This window comes from Leucopleurus acutus (genome assembly GCF_964270905.1).
Source record: "Leucopleurus acutus genome assembly, chromosome: 16".
Lineage (NCBI taxonomy): Eukaryota > Metazoa > Chordata > Mammalia > Artiodactyla > Delphinidae > Leucopleurus > Leucopleurus acutus.
The window spans coordinates 57379934-57403134 of NC_139158.1; the positions used below are offsets into that span (position 1 = coordinate 57379934).

The 23201-nt window shown below is 39.0% G+C and overlaps 2 protein-coding genes across 2 annotated transcripts in view; one reads left to right on the forward strand and one right to left on the reverse strand.

The window, feature by feature from the left end:
- The window catches only part of RNF24 (ring finger protein 24), a gene marked incomplete at its 3' end in the record, with an annotated part of 94241 nt that overhangs the window by 29657 nt on the left and 41383 nt on the right, over positions 1-23201 (forward strand). The window contains exon 2 of the mRNA XM_082858136.1: positions 21703-21852. Within this exon, the coding sequence (XP_082714262.1) occupies positions 21710-21852 (143 nt within the window). The 5' untranslated portion in view covers positions 21703-21709. The remainder of the gene's footprint in view (positions 1-21702; positions 21853-23201) is intronic.
- LOC309973517 (histone RNA hairpin-binding protein-like) lies at positions 5632-6529 on the reverse strand (the record flags this gene model as incomplete). Its single annotated transcript, XM_082857805.1, has 2 exons — positions 5632-6307; positions 6393-6529. 2 exons carry the CDS (start codon positions 6527-6529, stop codon positions 5632-5634), a joined length of 813 nt encoding a protein of 270 aa, XP_082713931.1.

Here is a 23201-nt window from a genome sequence, read left to right on the forward strand (position 1 = left end):
AAGGAACTAGAAAAAGAACAAACAAAATCCAAAGTTAGTAGAAGGAAAGAAATCATAAAGATCAGAGCAGAAATAAATGAAATAGAAACAAAGAAAACAATAGCAAAGATCAATAAAATTAAAAGCTGGTTCTTTGAGAAGTTAAAATTGATAAACCTTTAGCCAGACTCATCAAGAAAAAGAGAGAACTCATATCAATACAATTAGAAATGAAAAAGGAGAAGTTACAGTGGACACCACAGAAATACAAAGCATCCTAAGAGACTACTACAAACTACAAGCAACTCTATGCTAATAAAATGGACAACCTGGAAGAAATGGACAAATTCTTAGAAAGGTACAACCTTCCAAGACTAAACCAGGAAGAAATAGAAAATATGAACAGACCAATCACAAATAATGAAATTGAAACTGTGATTAAAATTTTCCAATGAACAAAAGTCCAGGACCAGATGGCTTCACAGGTGAATTCTATCAAACATTTAGAGAAGAGCTAACACCATTCTTCTTAAAGTCTTCCAAAAAATTGCGGAGGAAGGGACACCCAAACTCATTCTATGAGGCCAACATCACCCTGATACCAAAACCAGACAAAGATGCTCCAAAAAAAGAAAATTACAGACCAGTATCACTCATGAATATAGATGCAAAAATCCTCAACAAAATACTAGCAAACAGAATCCAACAACACAGTAAAAGGATCATTCACTATGATCAAGTGGGATTTATCCCAGGAATGCAAGGATTCTTCTATATATGCAAATCAATTGATGTGATAAACCATATTAACAAATTGAAGGAGAAAAACCATATGATCATCTCAATAGATGCAGTAAAAGCTTTCGACAAAATTCAACACCCATTTATGATAAAAACTCTCCAGAAAGTGGGCATACAGGGAACTTACCTCAACATAATAAAGACCATATACGACAAACCCACAGCAAACATCATTCTCAATGGTGAAAAACTGAAAGCATTTCTGTAAGATCAGGAACAAGACAAGGATGTCCACTCTTGCCACTATTATTTGACATAGTTTTGGAAGTCCTAGCCATGGCAATCAGAGAAGAAAAAGAAATGAAAGGAATCCAAATTGGAAAAGAAGAAGTAAAACTGTCACTGCAGATGACATGATACTATACATAGAGAATCCTAAAAATGCCACCAGAAAACTACTAGAGCTAATCAATGAAATTGGTAAAGTTGCAGGATACAGAATTAACGCACAGAAATCTCTTGCATTCCTATACACTAACAACGAAAGATCAGAAAGAGAAATTAAGGAAACAATCCCATTCACAATTGCCCCAAAAAGGAATAGAATACCTAGGAGGTAAAAGACCTGTACTCGGAAAACTATAAGACACTGATGAAAGAGATCAAAGATGAGCTAAACAGATGGAGAGATATATCATGTTCTTGATTGGAAGAATCAATATTGTGAAAATGACTGTACTACCCAAAGCAATCTACAGATCAATGCAATCCCTATCAAATTACCAGTGGCATTTTTTACAGAACTAGGACAAAAAATCTTAAAATTTGTATGGAGGCACAAAAGACCCCAAATAGGCAATGCAGTCTTGAGGGAAAAAAACAGAGCTGGAGGAATCAGACTCCCTGACTTCAGACTATACTACAAAGCTACAGTAATCAAGACAATATGGTACTGGCACAGAAACAGAAATATAGTTCAATGGAACAGAATAGAAAGCACCTATGGTCAACTAATCTATGACAAAGGCGGCAAGGACATAAAATGGAGAAAAAACAGTCTCTTCAATAAGTGGTGCTAGGAAAAGTGGACAGCTACATGTAAAAGAATGAAATTAGAACACTCCCTAACACCATACACAAAAATAAACTCAAAATGGAGTTTATTTTTTACATTTTTTGCATTTAAAGACCTAAATGTAAGGCCAGACACTATAAAACTCTTAGAGGAAAACATAGGCAGAACACTCTTTGACATAAATCACAGCAAGATCTTTTTTGATCCACCTCCTAACAGTAATGGAAATAAAAACAAAAAACAAATGGGACCTAATGAAACTTAAACTTTGCCAAGCAAAGGAAACTACAAACAAGACAAAAAGACAACCCTCAGAATGGGAGAAAATATTTGCAAACGAATCAACGGACAAAGGATTAATCTCCAAAATATGTGAACAGCTCATGCAGCTCAATATTAAAAAAAACCAAACAACCCAATCCAAAAATGGGCAGAAGACCTAAATAGACATGTCTCCAAAGAAGACATACAGATGGCCAAGAAGCACATGAAAAGCTGCTCAACATCACTAATTATTAGAGAAATGCAAATCAAAACTACAATGAGGTATCACCTCACACCAGTTAGAATGGGCATCATCAAAATCTACAAACAACAAATGCTGGAGAGGGTATGGATGAAAGGGAACCCTCTTGCACTGTTGGTGGGAATGTAAATTGTTACAGCCACTATGGAGAACAGTATGGAGGTTCCTTAAAGAACTAAAAATAGAATTACCATATGATCCAGCAATGCCACTACTGGGCATATACCTGGAGAAAACCATAATTCAAAAAGACACAGGCACCCAATGTTTATTGCAGCACTATTTACAATAGCCAGGTCATGGAAGCAACCTAAATGCCCATCAACAGACAAATGGATAAAGAAGTTGTGTTACATATATACAATGGAATATTACTCAGCCATAAAAAGGAACGAAATTGGGTCATTTGTAGAGACATGGATGTATCTAAAGACTGTCATACAGAGTGAAGTAAGTCAGAAAGAGAAAAACAAATATCGTGTATTAACAGGTATATGTGGAACCTAGAAAAATGGTACAGAGGAATCGGTTTGCAGGGCAGAGATAGAGACACAGATGTAGAGAACAAACGTAGGGACACTAAGGGGGGAAAGTGGCTGGGGGGGATGGTGGTGGTGAGATAAATTGGGAGATTGGGATTGACATACATACACTAATATGTATAAAATAGATAACTAATAAGAAACTGCTGTATAAAAATATAAATCAAATTCAAAAAAATTTTAAAAATAAAATTGGGCAGGGAGTTTGCTGGTGGTCCAGTGGTAAAGAATCCACCTTCCAATGCAGGGGATACGGGTTCGATTCCCTGGTCGGGGAACTAAGATCCCACATGCCACGGGGCAACTAAGCCTGCACACTTCAACTAGAAAGCCTGCTGTGCTGCAAACTACAGAGCCCACGTGCTCTTGAGCCTGCACACCACAATGAAGGGCCCGCATGCTGCAATAAAAGATCCTGCATGCCACAACTAAGACTCAATGCAGCCAACAGTGACTAAATAAATAAATAAAATATTTTTTAAAATGAAATAAAATTGGGCAAAGGATTCGGATATTTCAACAAAGATAATATGCAAATGGCCAGTATGCACATGAAAAGATGCTCAGTATCACTAATCATTAATGAAATGCAAATTAAAAACCACAGTGAGGTACCACTTCACATTGACTAGGATGGCTGAAATCAAAAAGATAAGTTTGGAGAGGATGTGGAGAAATTCAAACCCTCATACACTGCCTCTGAGATTGTAAAATTGTGCAGCCACTTTAGAAAACAGTCTGGCAGTTCCTCAAAAGGTTAAACATTAAGTTGCCATATGACCCAGCAACTTCACTCCTAGTTATATACCCAAGAGAAGTGAAAAAATATGTCCACACAAAAAGTTTCACATGAATGTTCATAGCAGCTGAGCATTATTATAACTGTATTATTTATAATAGCCAAAAAATGGAAACAATCCAAGTGTCCAGTCAACTGGTAAGTGAATAAAGAAAATACAGTTTATCCTTAAAATGGGATACTATTTGTCAATAAAAGGAAACAAAGTACTAATATAGGCTATAATGTGGATGAACACTGAAGACATTATGCTAAATGAAAGAAGCCAGACACAAAATACCATATATTGTGATTCCACGTACATAAAATGTCCAGAAAAGGCAAATCTTTAGAGACGAAGTGGATTAGTAGTTGCCTCGGGCTAGGGGTTGGAATAGGGAATGACAGCTAATGAGTACAGTTTCCTTTTGGGGATGATAAAAATGATCTGGAAGTGGATTATGGTGATGATTGCACAACTCAAAATTTACTAAAAATCATTGAATTACACTTAAAATAAGGTACACTGAAAATGAATTTTAGGTACATAAATTATATCTCAAAAAAGCTAATAGGAACAAAAAAGGGAATGGGAAGATACCAGAAACTGAAACTTCTAGATTATTGCAAGAAGGCTTCTGCAGAGCCTCAAGAACATGGCATTTGGGACAATATAACGCACTGAAATGTGGTTTTGGGGGGGGGGGTTGAATTTTATTTATTTTTTATACAGCAGGTTCTTATTAGTTATCTATTTTATACATATTAGTGTATATATGTCAATCCCAATCTCCCAATTCATCACACCACCACCACCACCCCCGCTTTCCCCTCTTGGTGTCTATACGTTTCTTCTCTACATCTGTGTCTCTATTTCTGCCCTGCAAACCGGTTCATCCGTACCATTTTTCTAGATTCCACATTTATGCGTTAATATATGATATTTGTTTGAAATGTGTTTTTTGAGAGAAGTTTTCATTTGATCGTGTATATACTTGGTAAGTTTATATTGTTACTTAATCTTTCATTTAATAAATGTATTCTCAGCACATCCTAGATGCTGGGAATGCCATAATGATCAAAACATCACAGATTCTGTCATCTCGGAGTTTCTGTTATATATTTGAGATGAAAAACAATAAAATCATAATTAAAATTTTAATTACAACCTTTGATAATGAGGGGTGTTTTTTTTTGGATTGGCTAACCTGCATTAAAGGATTTTTCTTTTTTTTTCTTTTTTTTATTTTTTTTTGGCAACGTAGTTAAAGAAGGTCCTTTTTATTTTTGCAATGTCATTCCATACAAAAGCAATAGAAACACAACAGTTTTAACAAGAAGTTTACAATTGAATATTTGAACAGAAAATCTGTACACATTATCATTCACAACAATTTTACATGGTAAATTAACTGACTGTAAAAAAAAATGTTCTTTCTAAATCTTTCTGCTTTCTAAACTCTTGGAAACAGTATAGGTAGAAGGCCTACTTAGTGCTATTTACAAATAACAAATTAAGACTATAACTTACATAAACCCCATTAATTTACCAGCTCAATTTAATATCTCACTATTCAGTTCTCTGTATGAAGAAAAAAGCCAATCTTGACATATTAGCAAACAGCCCAAACCCTAACCCTTTCCATAAAGATATTAAAGGTATCTGATTATGAGGACACTGACACTGACACTTGTCAGGTTGACTTCAAGGATGCGGGAGATTAAGCAATTAAGATTGTTGCAAGATTGCTTCGAGTTCAATTTTCCTCGGAATTGGAATTTTAGTTCCATTTTACAGTTTAAAATATGCAGAATACACTCCCTCTACATAAAATTAACGTTTCTTAAGAAAATAAGGCAAGAACAACAATTCACCATGAGACTGTACACTATTAGAAACCTCCAGTTACAAACGCAGGATGCATGCTTGGCGGGCCACTTCCCACCTGGGGAGGCAGCGCTGCTCCCAGTGGCCTCCAGGTGGCGACAGTTAGCTCATGGCTGAGAGGTCTTTCAAGAGTTCAGTTAAACAGGCTTTAAAGTCAAATTCGTCCTCTGCCTGGCAGTCCACGTTTCTAACTTTCGTGGGTGTGCCACAGTACATGTCGAAGTTATCCTGAGAGCTCGTCTGGGACTCAGAGCTGCTCTCCGCGGATTCCATCTCCATCTCCCCGAGGTCAACAGGACGTATTTCTTGCAAATCACTTCCTTCTTCCGCTGGAGGATTCCAAAAATGCAGAGCCACCTTCCAGAGTTTGATCTGCTGGTCCCACGATCGTGGACTATACTTCTTGAATTTGTTGGGGGTTTTGGGATGAATGCCAGGCTGTTGAAGGTGCCTTGGGACTTTAATATAGCGATCGTAGGCGATGGTGTTCTTCCCATAGTCGATCTGCTTCTGTCTTCTCATCAGGACACTTTCATCGGTCTCCAAGTCAGCTGGCAATGCTGACATAGACTCCTTTGAATCCGAACTTCCTAATGATGATTTTCTCTCTCTTCCAAAGTCATTTATGAGGAGTTTCCTTTTATATCTTGAAATTTCGTTGTTAACTCTAGTCCTCATTTCATCTTCTTCGACTGCACTTGCCCAGTCTGAACATCTAGAATGGGGCTTAGGGCCTTTGGGAGTGGTAAAGCTATCAGGTCTGCGGTCGCCCGGCGGCCTCGGGGGGGCCCTAGGCGTCCTCGGACTTCCAGTGCCTCCCCTTGGTCGTGTGCTTGTCGTCGCCGTCGCAGCGGCTTCCGCACCCGGGGGACTTCGCAGCCGTCAGGCCATGGCGACGCGGCGGGCGGGGTCGTGGGGGCCTGGGGTCCGGCGGTGGCGGTGGCAGCAGCGGAGACCTCCTCTCCGCGCGACGCTGATGGACTCTGTTTGGTTGTTTCATCTTTGTTGGAGTATAATTGCTTCACAATGCTGTGTTAGTTTCTGCTTTATAACAAAGTAAATCAGCTATACGTATACATACATGCCCATATCTCCTTGCGTCACCCTCCCTATCCCACCCCTCTAGGTGGTCACAAACACCGAGTTGATCTCCCTGTGCTATGCGATTGCTTCCCACTACCTATCTGTTTTACATTTGGTAGTGTATATATGTCCATGCCACTCTCTCACTTCCCCCAGCTTACCCATCCCCCTCCCCGTGTCCTCAAATCCACTCTCTACATCTGCGTCTTTATTCCTATCCTGCCCCTAGGTTCCTCAGAACCTTTTTTTTTTTTAGATTGCATATATATGTATTAGCATACAGTATTTGTTTCTCTCTTTCTGACTTACTTCACTCTGTATGACAGACTCTAGGTCCATCCAACTCACTATAAATAACTCAATTTCGTTTTTTTTATGGCTGAGTAATATTCCATTGTATATATGTGCCACATTTTCTTTATCCATTCATCTGTCAGTGGGCACTTAGGTGGCTTCCATGTACTGCCTATTGTAAATAGAGTTGCAATGAACATCGTGGTACCTGACTCCTTTTCAATTATGGTTTTCAGGGTATATGCCAGTAGTGGGATTGCTGGGTCGTATGGTAGTTCTATTTTTAGTTTTCTAAGGAACCTCCATACTGTTCTCCATAGTGGCTGTAACAATTTACATTCCCGCCAACAGTGCAAGAGGGTTCCCTTTTCTCCACACCCTCTCCAGCATTTATTGCTTGTAGATTTTTTGATGATGGCCATTCTCACTGGTGTGCGGTGATACCTCATTGTAGTTTTGATTTGCATTTCTCTAATGATTAGTGATGCTGAGCATCCTTTCATGTATTTGTTGGCAATCTGTATATCTTCTTTGGAGAAATGTCTATGTAGGTCTTCTGCCCATTTTTGGATTGGGTTGTTTGTTTTTTTAATATTGAGCTACATGAGCTGCTTGGAAATTTTGGAGATAAATCCTTTGCCAGTTGCTTCATTTGCAAATATTTTCTCCCATTCTGAGAGTTGTCTTTTCATCTTGTTTACGTTTTCCTTTGCTGTGGAAAAGCTTTTAAGTTTAATTAGGTCCCATTTGTTTATTTTTGTTTTTATTTCCATTTCTCTAGGAGGTGGGTCAGAAAGGATCTTGCTGTGATTTATGTCATAGAGTGTTCTGCCTGTGTTCTCCTCAAAGAGTTTGATAGTGTCTGGCCTTACATTTAGGTCTTTAATCCATTCTGAGTTTATTTTTGTGTATGGTGTTAGGGAGTGTTCTAATTTCATTCTTTTACATATAGCTGTCCAATTTTCACAGCACCAATTATTGAAGAAGCTGTCTTTTCTCCATTGTATATTCTTGCCTCCTTTATCAAAAATAAGCTGACCATATGTGCATGGGTTTATCTCTGGGCTTTCTATCCTGTTCCATTGATCTATATTTCTGTTTTTGTGCCAGTACCATACTGTCTTGATTACTGTAGCTTTGTAGTATAGTCTGAAGTCTGAGAGCCTGATTCCTCCAGCTCCATTTTTCTTTCTCAAGATTGCTTTGGCTATTCTGGGTCTTTTGTGTTTTCATACAAATTGAAATTTTTTGTTCTAGTTCTGTGAAAAATGCCATTGGTGGTTAGTTGGATAGGGATTGCCTTGAATCTGTAGATTGCTTTGGGTAGTATAGTCATTTTCACAATGTTGATTCTTCTAGTCCAAGAACATGGTATATCTCTCAATCTGTATCATCTTTAATTTCTTTCATCAGTGTCTTATAGTTTTCTGCATACAGGTCTTTTTTCTCCTTAGGTAGGTTTATTCCTAGGTATTTTATTCTTTTTGTTGCAGTGGTAAATGGGATTGTTTCCTTAATTTCTCTTTCAGATTTTTCATCATTAGTGTATAGGAATGCAAGAGATTTCTGTGCATAATTCTGTATCCTGTACTTTACCATATTCATTGATTAGCTCTTGTAGTTTTCTGGTAGCATCTTTAGGATTCTCTGGTCTACTATCATGTCATCTCCAAACAGTGACAGCTTTACGTCTTTTCCGATTTGTATTCCTTTTATTTCTTTTTCTTCTCTGATTGCCATGGCTAAAACTTCCAAACTATGTTGAATAATAGTGGTGAGAATGGACAACCTTGTCTTTTTCCTGATCTTAGAGGAAATGGTTTCCGTTTTTCACCATTGAGAATGATGTTGGCTGTGGGTTTGTCATATGGCCTTTATTATGTTCAGGTAAGTTCCCTCTATGCCTACTTTCTGGAGGGTTTTTATCATAAATGGGTGTTGAATTTTGTCGAAAGCTTTTTCTGCATCTATTGAGATGATCATATGGTTTTTATTCAATTTGTTAATATGGTTTATCACATTGATTGATTTGCATATATTAAAGAATCCTTGCATCCTGGGATAAATCCCACTTGATCATGGTGTATGATCCTTTTAATGTGCTGTTGGATTCTGTTTGCTAGTATTTTGTTGAGGATTTTTGCATCTATGTTCATCAGTTATATTGGCCTGTAGTTTTCTTTCTGTGTAACATCTTTGTCTAGTTTCGGTATCAGGGTGATGGTGGCCTTGTAGAATGAGTTTGGAAGTGTTCCTCCCTCTGCTATATTTTGGAAGAGTTTGAGAAGGATAGGTGTTAGCTCTTTTCTAACTGTTTGTTAGAATTCATCTGTGAAGCCATCTGGTCCTGGGCTTTTGTTTGTTGGAAGATTTTTAATCACAGTCTCAATTTCAGTGCTTGTGATTGGTCTGTTTATATTTTCTATTTCTTCCTGGTTCAGTCTTGGAAGGTTATGCTTTTCTAAGAATTTGTCCATTTCTTCCAGGTTGTCCATTTTATTGGCATACAGTTGCTTGCAGTAATCTCTCCTTATCATTTGTATTTCTGCCGTGTCAGTTGTTACTTCTCCTTTTTCATCTCTAATTCTATTAGTTTGAGTCTTCTCCTTTTTTTTCTTGATGAGTGTGGCTAATGGTTTACCAATTTCGTTTATCTTCTCAAAGGACCAGCTTTTAGTTTTATTGATCTTTGCTGTTGTTTCTTTCATTTCTTTTTAATTTATTTTTGATCTGATCTTTATGATTTATTTCCTTCTGCTAACTTTAGGGGTTTTTTCTTCTTCGTTCTCTAATTGCTTTGGGTTTAAGATTAGGTTGTTTATTTGAGATGTTTCTTGTTTCTTGAGGTAGGATTGTATTGCTATAAACTTCGCTCTTAGAACTGCTTTTGCTGCATCCCATAGGTTTTGAGTTGTCGTGTCTCCATTGTCATTTGTTTCTAGGTATTTTTTGATTTCCTCTTTGATTTCTTCAGTGAGATCTTGGTTATTTAGTAGTGTTGTTTAGCCTCCATGTGTTTGTATTTTTTACAGATTTTTTCCTGTAATTGATATCTAGTCTCATAGCGTTGTGATCAGACAAGATACTTGATACGATTTCAATTTTATTAAATTTACCAAGGCTTGATTTGTGACCCAAGATATGATCTATCCTGGAGAATGTGTTACTGTCGATTTCCCCTTTTATGGCTGTTAGCATTTGCCTTATGTATTGAGGTGCTCCTGTGTTGGGTGCATAAATATTTACAATTGTTATATCTTCTTCTTGGACTGATCCCTTGATGATTATGTGGTGTCCTTCTTTGTCTCTTGTAATAGTCTTTATTTTAAAGTCTATTTTGTCTGATATGAGAATTGCTACTCCACCTTTCTTTTGATTTCCATTTGAATGGAATAACTTTTTCCATCCCCTCACTTTCAGTGTGTATGTGTCCCTAGGTCTGAAGTGGGTCTCTTGTAGACAGCATATATACAGGTCTTGTTTTTGTATCCATTCAGCCAGTCTATGTCTTTTGGTTGGAGCATTTAATCCATTTACATTTAAGGTGTTATCGATATGTATGTTCCTATTACCATTTTAATTGTTTTGTGTTTGTTATTGTAGGTCTTTTCCTTTTCTTGAGTTTCCTGCCTAAAAAAGTTCCTTTAGCATTTGTTTTAAAGCTGGCTTGGTGGTGCTGAATTCTCTTAGCTTTTGCTTGTCTATAGAGGTTTTAATTTCTCTGTCGAATCTGAATGAGATCCTTGCTGGGTAGAGTAATCTTGGTTGTAGGTTTTTCCCTTTCATCGCTTTAAATATGTCCTGCCACTCCCTCTGGCTTGCAGAGTTTGTGCTGCAAGATCAGCTGTTAACCTTTTAGGGATTCCCTTGTATGTTATTTGTTGCTTTTCTTTTGCTGCTTTTAGTATTTTTTCTTTGTATTTAATTTTTGATAGTTCGATTAATATGTGTCGTGTCATGTTTCTCCTTGGATTTATCCTGTATGGGACTCTCTGCACTTCCTGGACTTGATTAACTATTTCCTTTCCCATATTAGGGAAGTTTTCAACTATAATCTCTTCAAATATTTTCTCAGTCCCTTTCTTTTTCTCTTCTTCTTCTGGGACCCCTATAATTAGAATGTTGGTGTGTTTAATGTTGTCCCAGAGGTCTCTGAGACTATCCTCATTTCTTTTCATTCTTTTTTTTTATTCTGCTCTGCAGTAGTTATTTCCACTATTTTATCTTCCAGGTCACTTATCCATTCTACTGCCTCAGGTATTCTGCTATTGATTCCTTCTACAAAATTTTTAATTTCATTTATTAGGTTGTTCATCATTGTTTGTTTGCTCTTTAGTTCCTCTAGGTCCTTATTAATCATTTCTTGTATTTTCTCCATTCTGTTTCCAAGATTTTGTATCATCTTTACTATCATTACTCTGAATTTTTTTCAGGTAGACTGCCTACTTCCTTTTCATTTGTTTGGTCTGGTGGGTTTTTACCTTGCTCCTTCCACTGCTGTGTGTTTCTCTGTCTTCTCATTTTGCTTACCTTACTGTGTTTGGGGTCTCCTTTTCGCAGCGTGCATGTTCTTAGTTCCCGTTGTTTTTGGTGTCTGCCCCCAGTGGCTAAGGTTGTTTCAGTGGGTTGTGTAGGCTTTCTGATGGAGGAGACTGGTGCCTGTGTTCTGGTGGATAAGGCTGGATCTTGTCTTTCTGGTGGCAGGACTGCGTCTGGTGGTGTGTTTTGGGGTGTCTGTGACTTTATTATGATTTTAGGCAGCCTCTCTGCTAATAGGTGGGGTTGTGTTCCTGTCTTGCTAGTTGTTTGGCATAGGGTGTCCATCACTGTAGCTTGCTGGTCGTTGAGTGGAGCTGGGTCTTAGCATTGAGATGGAGATCTCTGGGGGAGCTTTTGCCATTTGATATTACATGGAGCTGGGAGGTCTCTGTTAGACCAATGTCCTAAACCTGGTTCTCCCAACTCAGAGGCACAAGCATGACACCTGGCTGGAGCACCAAGACCCTGTCAGCTACACAGCTCAGAAATAATGGAGAAAAAGAAAGAAAGAAAGGGGGGGGGAGGAAGGAGGGAGGGAGGGAGAGAGAGAATGAAGGAAAGAAAAGGAAGGAAGGAAGGAAGGAAGGAAGGAAAGTAATAATAAAATAAAATAACATTATTAAAATTTAAAAATATTAAAAAGTAATAAAAAAGAAAAAAGATAGCAACCCAACCGAAAAACAAATCTACCAATGATAACAAGTGCTAAAAACTCTACAAAAAAAATACCAGACAGACAGAACCCTAGGACAAATGGTAAAAGCAAAGCTATACAGACAGAATCACACAAAGAAGCATACACATACACACTCACAAAAAGAGAAAAAGGAAAACATTATATATATATATATGTATTTATTTATTTATTTATTTTAAAAATGGAAGAGAGCAACCAAATCAATAAATCTACCAATGATAATAAAGTCTAAATACTAAACTAAGATAAACATAAATCCAGGAACAGATTAGATACAGAAGGCAAACCCCAAGTCTACAATTGCTCCCAAAATCCACTGCCTCAATTTTGGGAAGATTCGTTGTCTATTCAAGTATTCCAGAGATGCAGGGTACATCAAGTTGATTGTGGAGATTTAATCCACTACTCCTGAGGCTGTTGGGAGAGATTTCCCTTTCTCTTCTTTGTTCACACAGCTCCTGGGGTTCAGCTTTGGATCTGGCCCTGCCTCTGCGTGTAGGTCACCTGTTACAGGACGAGGTTAAAGTAGCAGCTGATTGGGGGGCTCTGGCTTACTCAGGCCAGAGGGTGGGAGGGGTATGGAATGCGGGGTGAGCCTGCGGTGGCAGAGGCTGGCATGACGTTGCAACAGCCTGAGCCGTGCTGTGTGTTCTGGGGAAGTTGTCCCTGGATCATAGAACCCTGGCAGTGGCGGGCTGCACAGGCTCCCAGGAGGGGAGGTGTGGATAGTGACCTGTGCTCGCACACAGGCTTCTTGGTGGCTGCAGCAGCAGCCTTAGCGTTTCATGCCCGTCTCTGGTGTCCGCTCTGATAGCCGCAGCTTGCACCCGTCTCTGGAGCTCGTTTAGGTGGTGCTCTGAATCCCCTCTCCTTCTGTACCCCGAAAGAATGGTCTCTTGCCTCTTAGGCAGTTCCAGACTTTTTCCTGGACTCCCTCCTGGCTAGCTGTGGCGCAGTAGCCCCCTTCAGGCTGTGTTCACGCAGCCAACTCCAGTCCTCTCCCTGGGATCCGACCTCTGAAGCCCAAGCCTCAGCTCCCACGCCCCACCCATCCCGGCAGGTGAGCATACAAGTCTCTCAGGCTGGTGAGTGCTGGTCAGCACCAATCCTCTGTGTGGAAATCTCTCCACTTTGCCCTCTGCACCGCTATTGCTGTGCTCTCCTCCATGGCTCCAAAGCCTTCCCCTGCCATCCCCTGTCTCCGCCAGTGAAGGAGCTTCCTAGTGTGTGGAAACTTTTCCTCCTTCACAGCTCCCTCCCAGGGGTGCAGGTCCTGTCCCTATTCTTTTCTCTGTTTTTTCTTTTTTCCTTTGCCCTACCCAGGTATGTGGGGAGTTTCTTGCCTTTGGGGAAGTCAGGTCTTCTGCCAGCATTCAGTAGGTGTTCTGTAGGAGTTGTTCCACATGTAGATGTATTTCTGATGTATTTGTGGAAAGGAAGGTGATCTCCACATCTTACTCCTCCACCATCTTGAAGGTCTCTCATAAGCAGAGGTTTTGATTTGACAAATCTTTTTTTCTTTTTTAATAGAACTAAAGGTAAAACTTTTTAAAATAAGCTGGACATTAGAAAGTTCCCAAATTTGTTAATGTGCGCAGTTCTTTTTTTTTTTGGCCTCACTGTGTGGCTTGTGGGATCTTAGTTCCCCGACTAGGGATTGAACCTGGGCCCACGGCAGTGAAAGAGCTGAGTCCTAACCACTAAACCACCAGGGAATTCCCATTAATGTGCCCAGTTCTAACTGTATGTTTCCCAAGTTTGCTTTTAGAAACCCAGAGTGCATCCCTCTATATACATATAATTTTGAAATGGTTGTTAAGTTCCTGGATCTAACATAGGGCAAGCCACAGCAGCCTGTTTTTATTATAGGTGAACCTTGAAGAAAGGCCTTACATGTTTTCTTAGGTCAAACTCCCAAGGCAATAGAAATAAAAGCAAAAATAAACAAATGGCACCTAATCAAACTTATAAGCTTTTGCACAGCAAAGGAAACCATAAACAAAATGAAAAGACAACCTAACGGAATGGGAGAAAACACTTACAAACTATACAACCGACAAGGGCTTAAGTTCCAAAATATACACAGTTCATGCAACTCAATATCAGAAACACAAACAACCAAATCAAAAAATGGGCAGAAGACCTAAACAGACATTTCTCCAAAGAAGACGTACAGATGGCCACAAGTACGTGAAAAGATGTTCAGCATCACTAATTATTAGAGAAATACAAATCAAAAGTACAGTGACGTATCTCCTCTCAGCAGTCAGAATAGCCATCATTACAAAGTCTACGGGGACTTCCCTGGTGGTCCAGTGGTTAAGAATCCACCTTCCAATGCAAGGGACTTGGGTTTGATCCCTGGTTGGGGAGCTAAGATCCCACATGCCACAGGGCAACTGAGCCCACATGCCACAACTACAGAGCCCACGCGCTCTAGAGCCCGCACAGCCCAACTAGAGAGAAGCTCGCGTGCCGCAATGAAGAGCCCACGTGCCACAACAAAAGAGCCCATGTGCTGCAACTAAGACCTGATGCAGCCAAAAATAAATAAATAGTTTTTTAAAAAATCAAAAGTCTACAAATAACAAAAGCTGGAGAGGTTGTGGAGAAAAGAGAACCCTCCTACACTGATGGCCAGAATGTAAATTGGTGCAGGAACTATGAGAGGGTCCTCAAAAAACTAAAAATAGAACTACTGTATGATCCAGCAATCCCACTCCTGAGCATGTATCTGGAGAAAACGCTAATTCAAAAAGATACATGCACCCCAATGTTCATTGCAGCACTATTTACAATAGCCAAGACATGGAACCAACCTAAATGTCCATCAACAGAGGAATGGATAAAGAAGATGTGGTACATATATACAGTGGAATAGTACTCAGCCATAAAAAAGGAGTGAAATAATGCCATTTTCAGCAATGTGCATGGACCTAGAGATTATCATACTAAGTGAAGTAAGCCAGAAAGAGGAAGACAAATACCATATGATGTTACTTATATGTGGAATCTAAAATATGATACAAATGAATTTATTTACAAAACAACAGACTCACAGATGTAGAAAACAAACTTATGGTTACCCAAGGAGAAAGGGGGTGAGGGAGGGATAAATTAGGAGTTTGGAACTAGCAGATAAAAACTACTATATATAAAATAGATAAACAACAAGGTCCTACTGTATAACACAGGGAACTATATTTAATATCCTATAATAAACCATAATGGAAAAGAATATGAAAAAGTATATATGTGTATACATTTTTATATATATATATATATGTACTTATACAGAAGATAGAAGTGGAAAAGGAAAAAAAAGAATTTTCTCCATTTTTCTGGGAAAATTCCAAACCTAGGCAGAATTCTGAAGTGAGCATGTCATGTGAGATTTCTCCCCTTCTCTGAACACATTTTTCTTGTTTCTTTCTTTACTACAGACCTGGCACCCAGTGCCTTGTTGAATTAGACTGAAGTGCACAGTGGTGTGCTTGATGTAATGTGGCCAAAAACCTCTTCCAGTAGATGATGCTAACCAGGAAGGGAGATGAATTTGCCCTGTCAGGCCTCTTCTTGGTGTGTTCTGTATGGACTGCCTCCCTACTAGAGTAAATACATCAACTTAAAAGAGGAACATAGAAGATTGCAGATGAAAAAACAGACAGTAATATACATGCTGTGAGCATTTGCGGGCAGCATCACATAGATAATGTAAGAGCAGAAGTCACGTTTTAAGAGATCTGAAAAGTATTCCAGAGAAGTTGGATGAAGTAACAAAATAAAGCATAAAGCTCTAAGAAAGAGGGAAATAATGTTAAAGATACAAAAATGGAGAATAAGTTGAGAATTCACAGAATATACTTGAAGAGAAGAAAAAATTTTTAATAGGGAATGAAATAAAAGAAGCCAGATAAATGAATGAGAATGTTTAAACAGGTTCCAGGTATTGATCATGTTATGTGTATGTTAGTTATACATGTTTCCTATGAACAGATGTATAGGACAGTAGACACAGAGGGTTTTTTCCATGATTATATGAAAGTAAAAGGTGAAAATAAAAAAAGAACAATGGTGTGAATGAAAGAGGCCGTGTGTATCCACTTGCTTTATCTTCCCTCCTGGCTTAATGTAGGAACCCACCTGGGCTAGGCTGTGAGCTTGGACTTGTGTTTCCTTGGCCCAAGAGGACTGGCACATATCAGCAGATGTCTCACCATAAAAGGGGCTTCACCACTCCAGTCTGTGTTTTTGTTTTTGTTTTTTTTCGATACGTGGGCCTCTCACTGTTGTGGCCTCTTCCGTTGCGGAGCACAGGCTCTGGATGTGCAGGCTCAGCGGCCATAGCTCACGGGCCCAGCCGCTCTGTGGCATGTGGGATCTTCCCAGACCGGGGCACGAACCCGTGTCCCCTGCATCAGCAGGCGGACTCTCAACCACTGCGCCACCTGGGAAACCCCAGTCTGTGTTTTATATATATATAAATTTGTTTATTTATTTTTGGCTGTGTTGAGTCTTCGCTGCTGCGCGCAGGCTTTCTCTAGTTTTGCGGCAAGCGGGGGCTGCTCTTCGTTGCGGTGCACAGGCTTCTCATTGTGGTGGCTTCTCTTGTGGCAGAGCACGGGCTGTAGGTGCACAGGCTTCAGTAGTTGTGGCACATGGGCTCAGTAGTTGTGGCTCGCAGGCTCTAGAGCGCGGGCTCAGTAGTTGTGGTGCATGAGCTTAGTTGCTCTGCGGCATGTGGGATCTTCCCGGACCAGGGCTTGAACCTGTGTGCCCTGCATTGGCAGGCGGATTCTTAACCACTGAGCCACCAGGGAAGTCCCACCACTCCAGTCTTGAGCACCTTGGAGTTCCTGCTTTCCCTTAGATTTTGACTGGGGCAAAATATGGTGAGTGAATCAAGCTACACGTTTCCTCTGCTGAAGGCTTTAAAAAAATAATAGGTAGAAAGTGTTCCACTGAAGAAAGACTTAAAAATGGAAAGGAACACCCAGGACATGGTGAAATGTTCTTCCATGAAAACAATAACAACACCTGAATAGGATAACCAGGAATTTTGTGTAGAAAGAAGTATCCAAAAATTAACCATAAAATTGATATATTCAAAGATGAAGTTAATGATCTTTAGGAGACACCAGCTGTAGATAATAGAATAACTAGGACAAGCTAGGAATATAACGTGAATCTATATAGCTGTTTAAGAGTCTCTCACCTACTGAGAGACTAAAAGCTAAACACAAAAGAGTACATACTGTGTGATTCCATTTGAATATGAAATTCTAGAATAAGGAAGATTTATCTGTAATGATGGAAATCAGATCAGTGGTTAGGAGTGGTGATTAACTGCAAAGGGGTACAGGGAATTCTCTGGGGATAAAGAAATGTTCTGTATCTTGATTAGGATGGTGGTAACAAGTGTATATTCATTTGTCCAAACTCTTTGACCTATACACATGGGTGCATTTTTAATGTAAATTTATGTCTCAGTTTTTTAAAAAAGATTAACAAAGTCTAAGATAATTTTTTCTTAGAAAGTTTTTCTTGGATGTCTTGTATTAATAAGAAATATATGGTTTTTAATGGTTTGTGAACCACAAATTATAAAACACAGCAGTCTAATTACTGGTGTCTCGTTTTCTGAGCATTTTTGAAGCAAAAGTAGAATACTAACTACAGGGAAGATGCTGATGTATTGTCCAGGGAGCAGGAACTGGTCTAAGAAGAATGAGGCCACCAAACACACTTCAAGAAACACTGCTGCATGGTTAAGGATCCGCCTGCCAATGCAGGGGACACAGGTTCGATCCCTGGTCCGGGAAGATCCCACATGCCACAGAGCAACTAAGCCTGTGTGCCACAACTACTGAGCCTGTATTCTAGAGCCTGCGAGCCACAGCTACTGAGGCTGCGTGCCACAACTACTGAAGCCCGCGTGCCTAAAGCCTGTGCTCTGCAACAAGAGAAGCCACTGCAAGGAGAAGCCCACACACCACAACAAAGAGCAGCCCTTGCTTGCCGGAACTAGAGAAAGCCTGCACGCAGCAACGAAGGCCCAATGCAGCCAAAAAAATAAACAAATAAATTAAAATAAATACATTTATTTAAAACAAAAAAAAGAAACACTGCTGCAGCCCATCTAACTGTGGTGTACTGTGTGAAGCTGTGGTCCTCTGTGGGGCCAAATCTCTGTCCCTTTTGTATCTTGGTGAAAAATCCCATTGCTGATAAAAAAAAAAAAAAAAAAAACTCAGATATTTGTCTATTTCTTTTTTTTTTTTTCTTTTTGCGGTACGCGGGCCTCTCACTGTTGTGGCCTCTCCCGTTGCAGAGCACAGGCTTCGGACGCGCAGGCTCAGCGGCCATGGCTCACGGGCCCAGCCGCTCCGTGACATGTGGGATCTTCCTGGACTGGGGCACGAACCCGTGTCCCCTGCATCGGCAGGCGGACTCTCAACCACTGCGCCACCAGGGAAGCCCCAACTTTTACATTTGTAATACCTAAATAGCAAAGAATGCTCATTATGATGGTGTTGAATAGTAGCTTTCTTTTTAAAGGTTGTCTTACTTTAAAAGATTATTCATACTCATGCTGAAAAGATATTATAATGAAAATATTATAAAATTAATATATCACTAGACCAGGATTAATATCTTGCAATAATACACCATCTACTTAGACTGTTGGGACAACATATCAGTTGTAGCTAAGCAATTCCATTTACCAAAAGAAAGGGGGGAAATTCCTAAAATGTGTTCTGTATCAGCATATCCCCTGCCAACTCCCATTCTTCTGGTAATGGGTTGTAAGGCCCTAACAAGAAGAGTGGACTCACAGGAAAGTTGTCAGCAGTCAGACCCCAGGAGCACTGAGGCAGATGTCTCTTCCTTCTGATGACAGTACTACCTCTAATACTCCATGTCTGTGTCTCTGTTCAGAATACCCCCAGAGTTTGTTGGTGGTGCCACCCAGTACAAGGACCCCTACAGTGTAGCATTCTCACACCACTGGCTCACTCCCAGCTGGCCTATATTGATAGTTGCCTTTGGCCAAGATAGGTTTCCTGCCTCTGGTGGCCAAGTTGGCAGGTCACTTGACACAAAGCTTAGCAGTGTGTGCAGAGGAGCTCCTGAGGAAGGAGCATTTGGTTTGGTAGAATCCTCTACAGAGACTTGATCTTTGCTAGGGCATCTTTTATGTTATCTACTAATTTTTTTAATGTCATCCCTCTCCCCGACCCCTCGCCAAATGCACACACACACACACACACACACACACATTATAGCCTTAGTATTTTGCCCTCTTAGAGTTTTCAGACACTTCAGTATCTATCATCTCATTTTATCCTTCCAGGAATCCCTTGAAGATAGGATAAGAATTGTCCCATTGATAATGGGACAGATGGACCAAGTACTGACATCTAGCTAGTGACATCCTGGGAACAACACAGAAAGTTGCTGACTGCAAACCAGTCCCTTTTTCCACCATAAAAGTTTCCATCTGTTTGCCTATTTCTTCTCTATTAGCCCTCCCAGGATGTACATTTAATCTCTTATTTCCTAAGGTGAGAGTTACTTTACCAAGCCAAATTTGTCTGGTGAGGGATATTTCTAAAGGACTGAAGGATAGTCATCTAAGTCTTGACTGTAGGAAGAGTCATTAAGTGAAGCCCTGTCAGCAGTATGGAAGAGTTATATTTTGGCAGCTGTAATTTTCTTATAGCTGTACAATATATGTGCTAGATATATTTAGTAAAGTACTGCTTAACTCCTTCCTTCTCTTCCAAGAATATCTGAGTGTAAGAAAAAGGAAATTATATATTTGAATAAAAGCACTTGCAGAAAATGGTTGAATGTTCAAAACTAAATATTATCCATTATTTATGCTTGGAATTCCTTAGGCGTTTCCATGGGATGAAGTAGGTCTTTACAGTTCCTGGTATAAGTTATTAGAAGTTGGAAATTAAAGTAATAATAACACTGAGGCTTCAGATACAACCAGTCAGTATCTCAATGTTGTCTATAATATAAATATACTCTTCCAGGAACCAACAAGGACACGAAAGATCTGCAAACACATTTGTAATGTACCTTGTATAAATAAAAGTAGAAGCATTTTGTTTGGAGGAGTTTAGTTTTGTTTTGATTTTGGCAGTAGTCATAGTTGTAATCCAGTTACCATTATGTGGTCTTGATAATCAAGACTGGTAGTTGCTCTTTATTTTGTAATGAATCAAAATGACAAGGAAAGTTCAAGCATGAAGGTATGATGAGCCACTTTATTACTATAGCTCATCACCTAAAGAACGGGGCAACCTCCATTCGTGGAATTTTAACTGTGTAGTGATCAGTAGGTAGTAGCAATCTAATTGACAAAAATAGTCCCCTTTTTAGTGTTTAAACAATATTTGCTGTTTTTTTATTATAAAGACTAGAGCATATGAGCCAAGGGCACTGGCTTTGGAGTTGGAGAGGCCTTGACTCCCATACATACTTGGTCAGTCATGGCTATGTGACCAAAACTCTAAGTTTTGGTTTCCTTATCTATAAAATGGGGGAGATGTTATGGTACCTATAGAAATTTTATGTAAGAATTAAATAAAATAAAGCCAGTAAAATGCTTAGAACAAGGCCTGATTTTTTTTTTTTTTTTGGCCGTGCCACGCAGCTTGCAAGATCTCAGTTCCCTGACTAGGTATTGAACCCCTGCCCCCGGCAATGGAAGCACAGAGTCTTAACCACTGGACCGCCAGGGAATTCGCCTGAGTCTGATTTAATAAAGTGTTTTTAAAAAAAAAAAAAGAAGAAGAAAATCAAAATGGCTAGTAAACCACAAGTCATTATTAACATTTTGATATGTTGGCTTTCAGGCTTTTTTCTGCTACACACACACATACACACAAACACACACACACACACACCCCTACATGTACACATATATTTCCATATATAATCCACCTTTTTTTTAACCCTTTGCAAAATCGGGATCATATTTTATATACAATTTATATCCTGCTTAATTTTCCCATATATCTTTATTAAAATTTAAAATTTATTGAAAACAGGTTTTCTTGACCAAATAATATTGTAACATATGACTCTATATAATTATTTAATCATTATCTCCTTGTGAGACATCTAAGTTATTGCCAGTATTTTACCATTATAAATATTATTACTTTAAAGGTTAAAGAGTTTTTAAAATCTTAACATTTTTTTTCCTTTTTACTTCTTTGACGTTGAACATTTTCATTTATTGATGTTTATTGATTATTGGCATTATTTCAGTGAAATAATGCCAGTACCTCTCTGTGAATACCTTTTTGTAAAGCTTTTTAGGTAGGATCTCAAGCTTCTGGAGTAGTGCCAGGTACATAATAAGTACTGAATAAATATTTGTGGCATGATTAATGAATTAATGGCACGGATATTAACCCTGTCTATCATATTTGTTTCAAGCCTTAAGGAAAAATTTGCCTTTGTACATGCACAAAGATAATGCTATCTTGGTTTTTAGTCTTTATAACCTAATTTTTTCCCATTCTTTTCTTTCCCCACAGTTCATCCATGAGCTCGGATTTCCCACATTACAACTTCAGGATGCCTAATATTGGATTCCAGAATCTGCCACTCAACATATATATTGTGGTTTTTGGCACTGCTATATTTGTCTTCATCCTTAGTTTACTCTTCTGTTGCTACTTGATTAGGTAATCAGTTTTCATTCTGTGTTGCTTCAATATATGTTAAGCAATCAATAATAAATCAACTTTCTGCCCTTAGGATAAAATGTTTTATACATATGATAATTAGCAAATTTTCTAAAATTAAGGTGGCTTAACATTTTAACCTTCTGTGAGTTACTAATCAGTAAAACACCTTTATTCAGTCTTCAATTTTATCTACTGAGGAGGTATTTTGCACTAGAGGAGAAAATTGTCCACATTTGTTTTCCTAACGTATTAGAACCTAACCTAATAACACTTACGTTATTGTCCCCAAGATTTAATCTACTTTAACAGAAATTTCAAGATTGCTTTTCAGGAGGGTGTTAGCTACAGTCATTAGGGATCAGAAAACAATGTCCAAACAAGATACAAGACTTTAAACAGATTTTTGTGGTTTCTCAAGAATATCTGAAGCTTCCATTTGTTGGTGAATTGGTCAGGTGTACAGGTGATTGATTATCTGCATAAAACACTATTCGACAAGCTCTGTAGCACATGTACAGACAAGTGATAAAGGATAAAATACCCACTAGAACGAGTAATGGATTTGGCCAGTAAACTTTCATGGTTGACTGACTCATAATTGTTTAAGCAAGCATTTTTCTCTTTCTAAGGTTTTTTTTTTTCTTAGTTATATATATACATATATCCCCTTATCTCTTCCCTCTTGCATCTCCCTCCCTCCCACCCTCCATATCCTACCCCTCCAGGTGGTCACAAAGCACCGAGCTGATCTCCCTGTGCTATGTGGCTGCTTCCCACTAGCTATCTACCTTAGGTTTGGTAGTGTATATATGCCCATGCCTCTCTCTCGCTCTGTCACAGGTTACCCTTCCCCCTCCCCATATCCTCAAGTCCATTCTCTAGTAGGTCTGTGTCTTTATTCCTGTCTTACTCCTAGGTTCTTCATGACATTTTTTTTTCTTAAATTCCATATATATGTGTTAGCATACGGTATTTGTCATTCTCTTTCTGACTTACTTCACTCTGTATGACAGACTCTAGGTCTATCCACCTCATTACAAATAGCTCAATTTCGTTTCTTTTTATGGCAGAGTAATATTCCATTGTATATATGTGCCACATCTTCTTTATCCATTCATCTGATGATGGACACTTAGGTTGTTTCCATCTACAGGCTATTGTAAATAGAGCTGCCTTGAACATTTTGGTACAGGACTCTTTTTGAATTATGGTTTTCTGAGGTTATATGCCCAGTAGTGGGATTGCTGGGTCATATGGTAGTTCTATTTGTAGTTTTTTAAGGAACCTCCATACTTTTCTCCATAGTGGCTGTAACAATTCACATTCCCACCAGCAGTGCAGAAGTG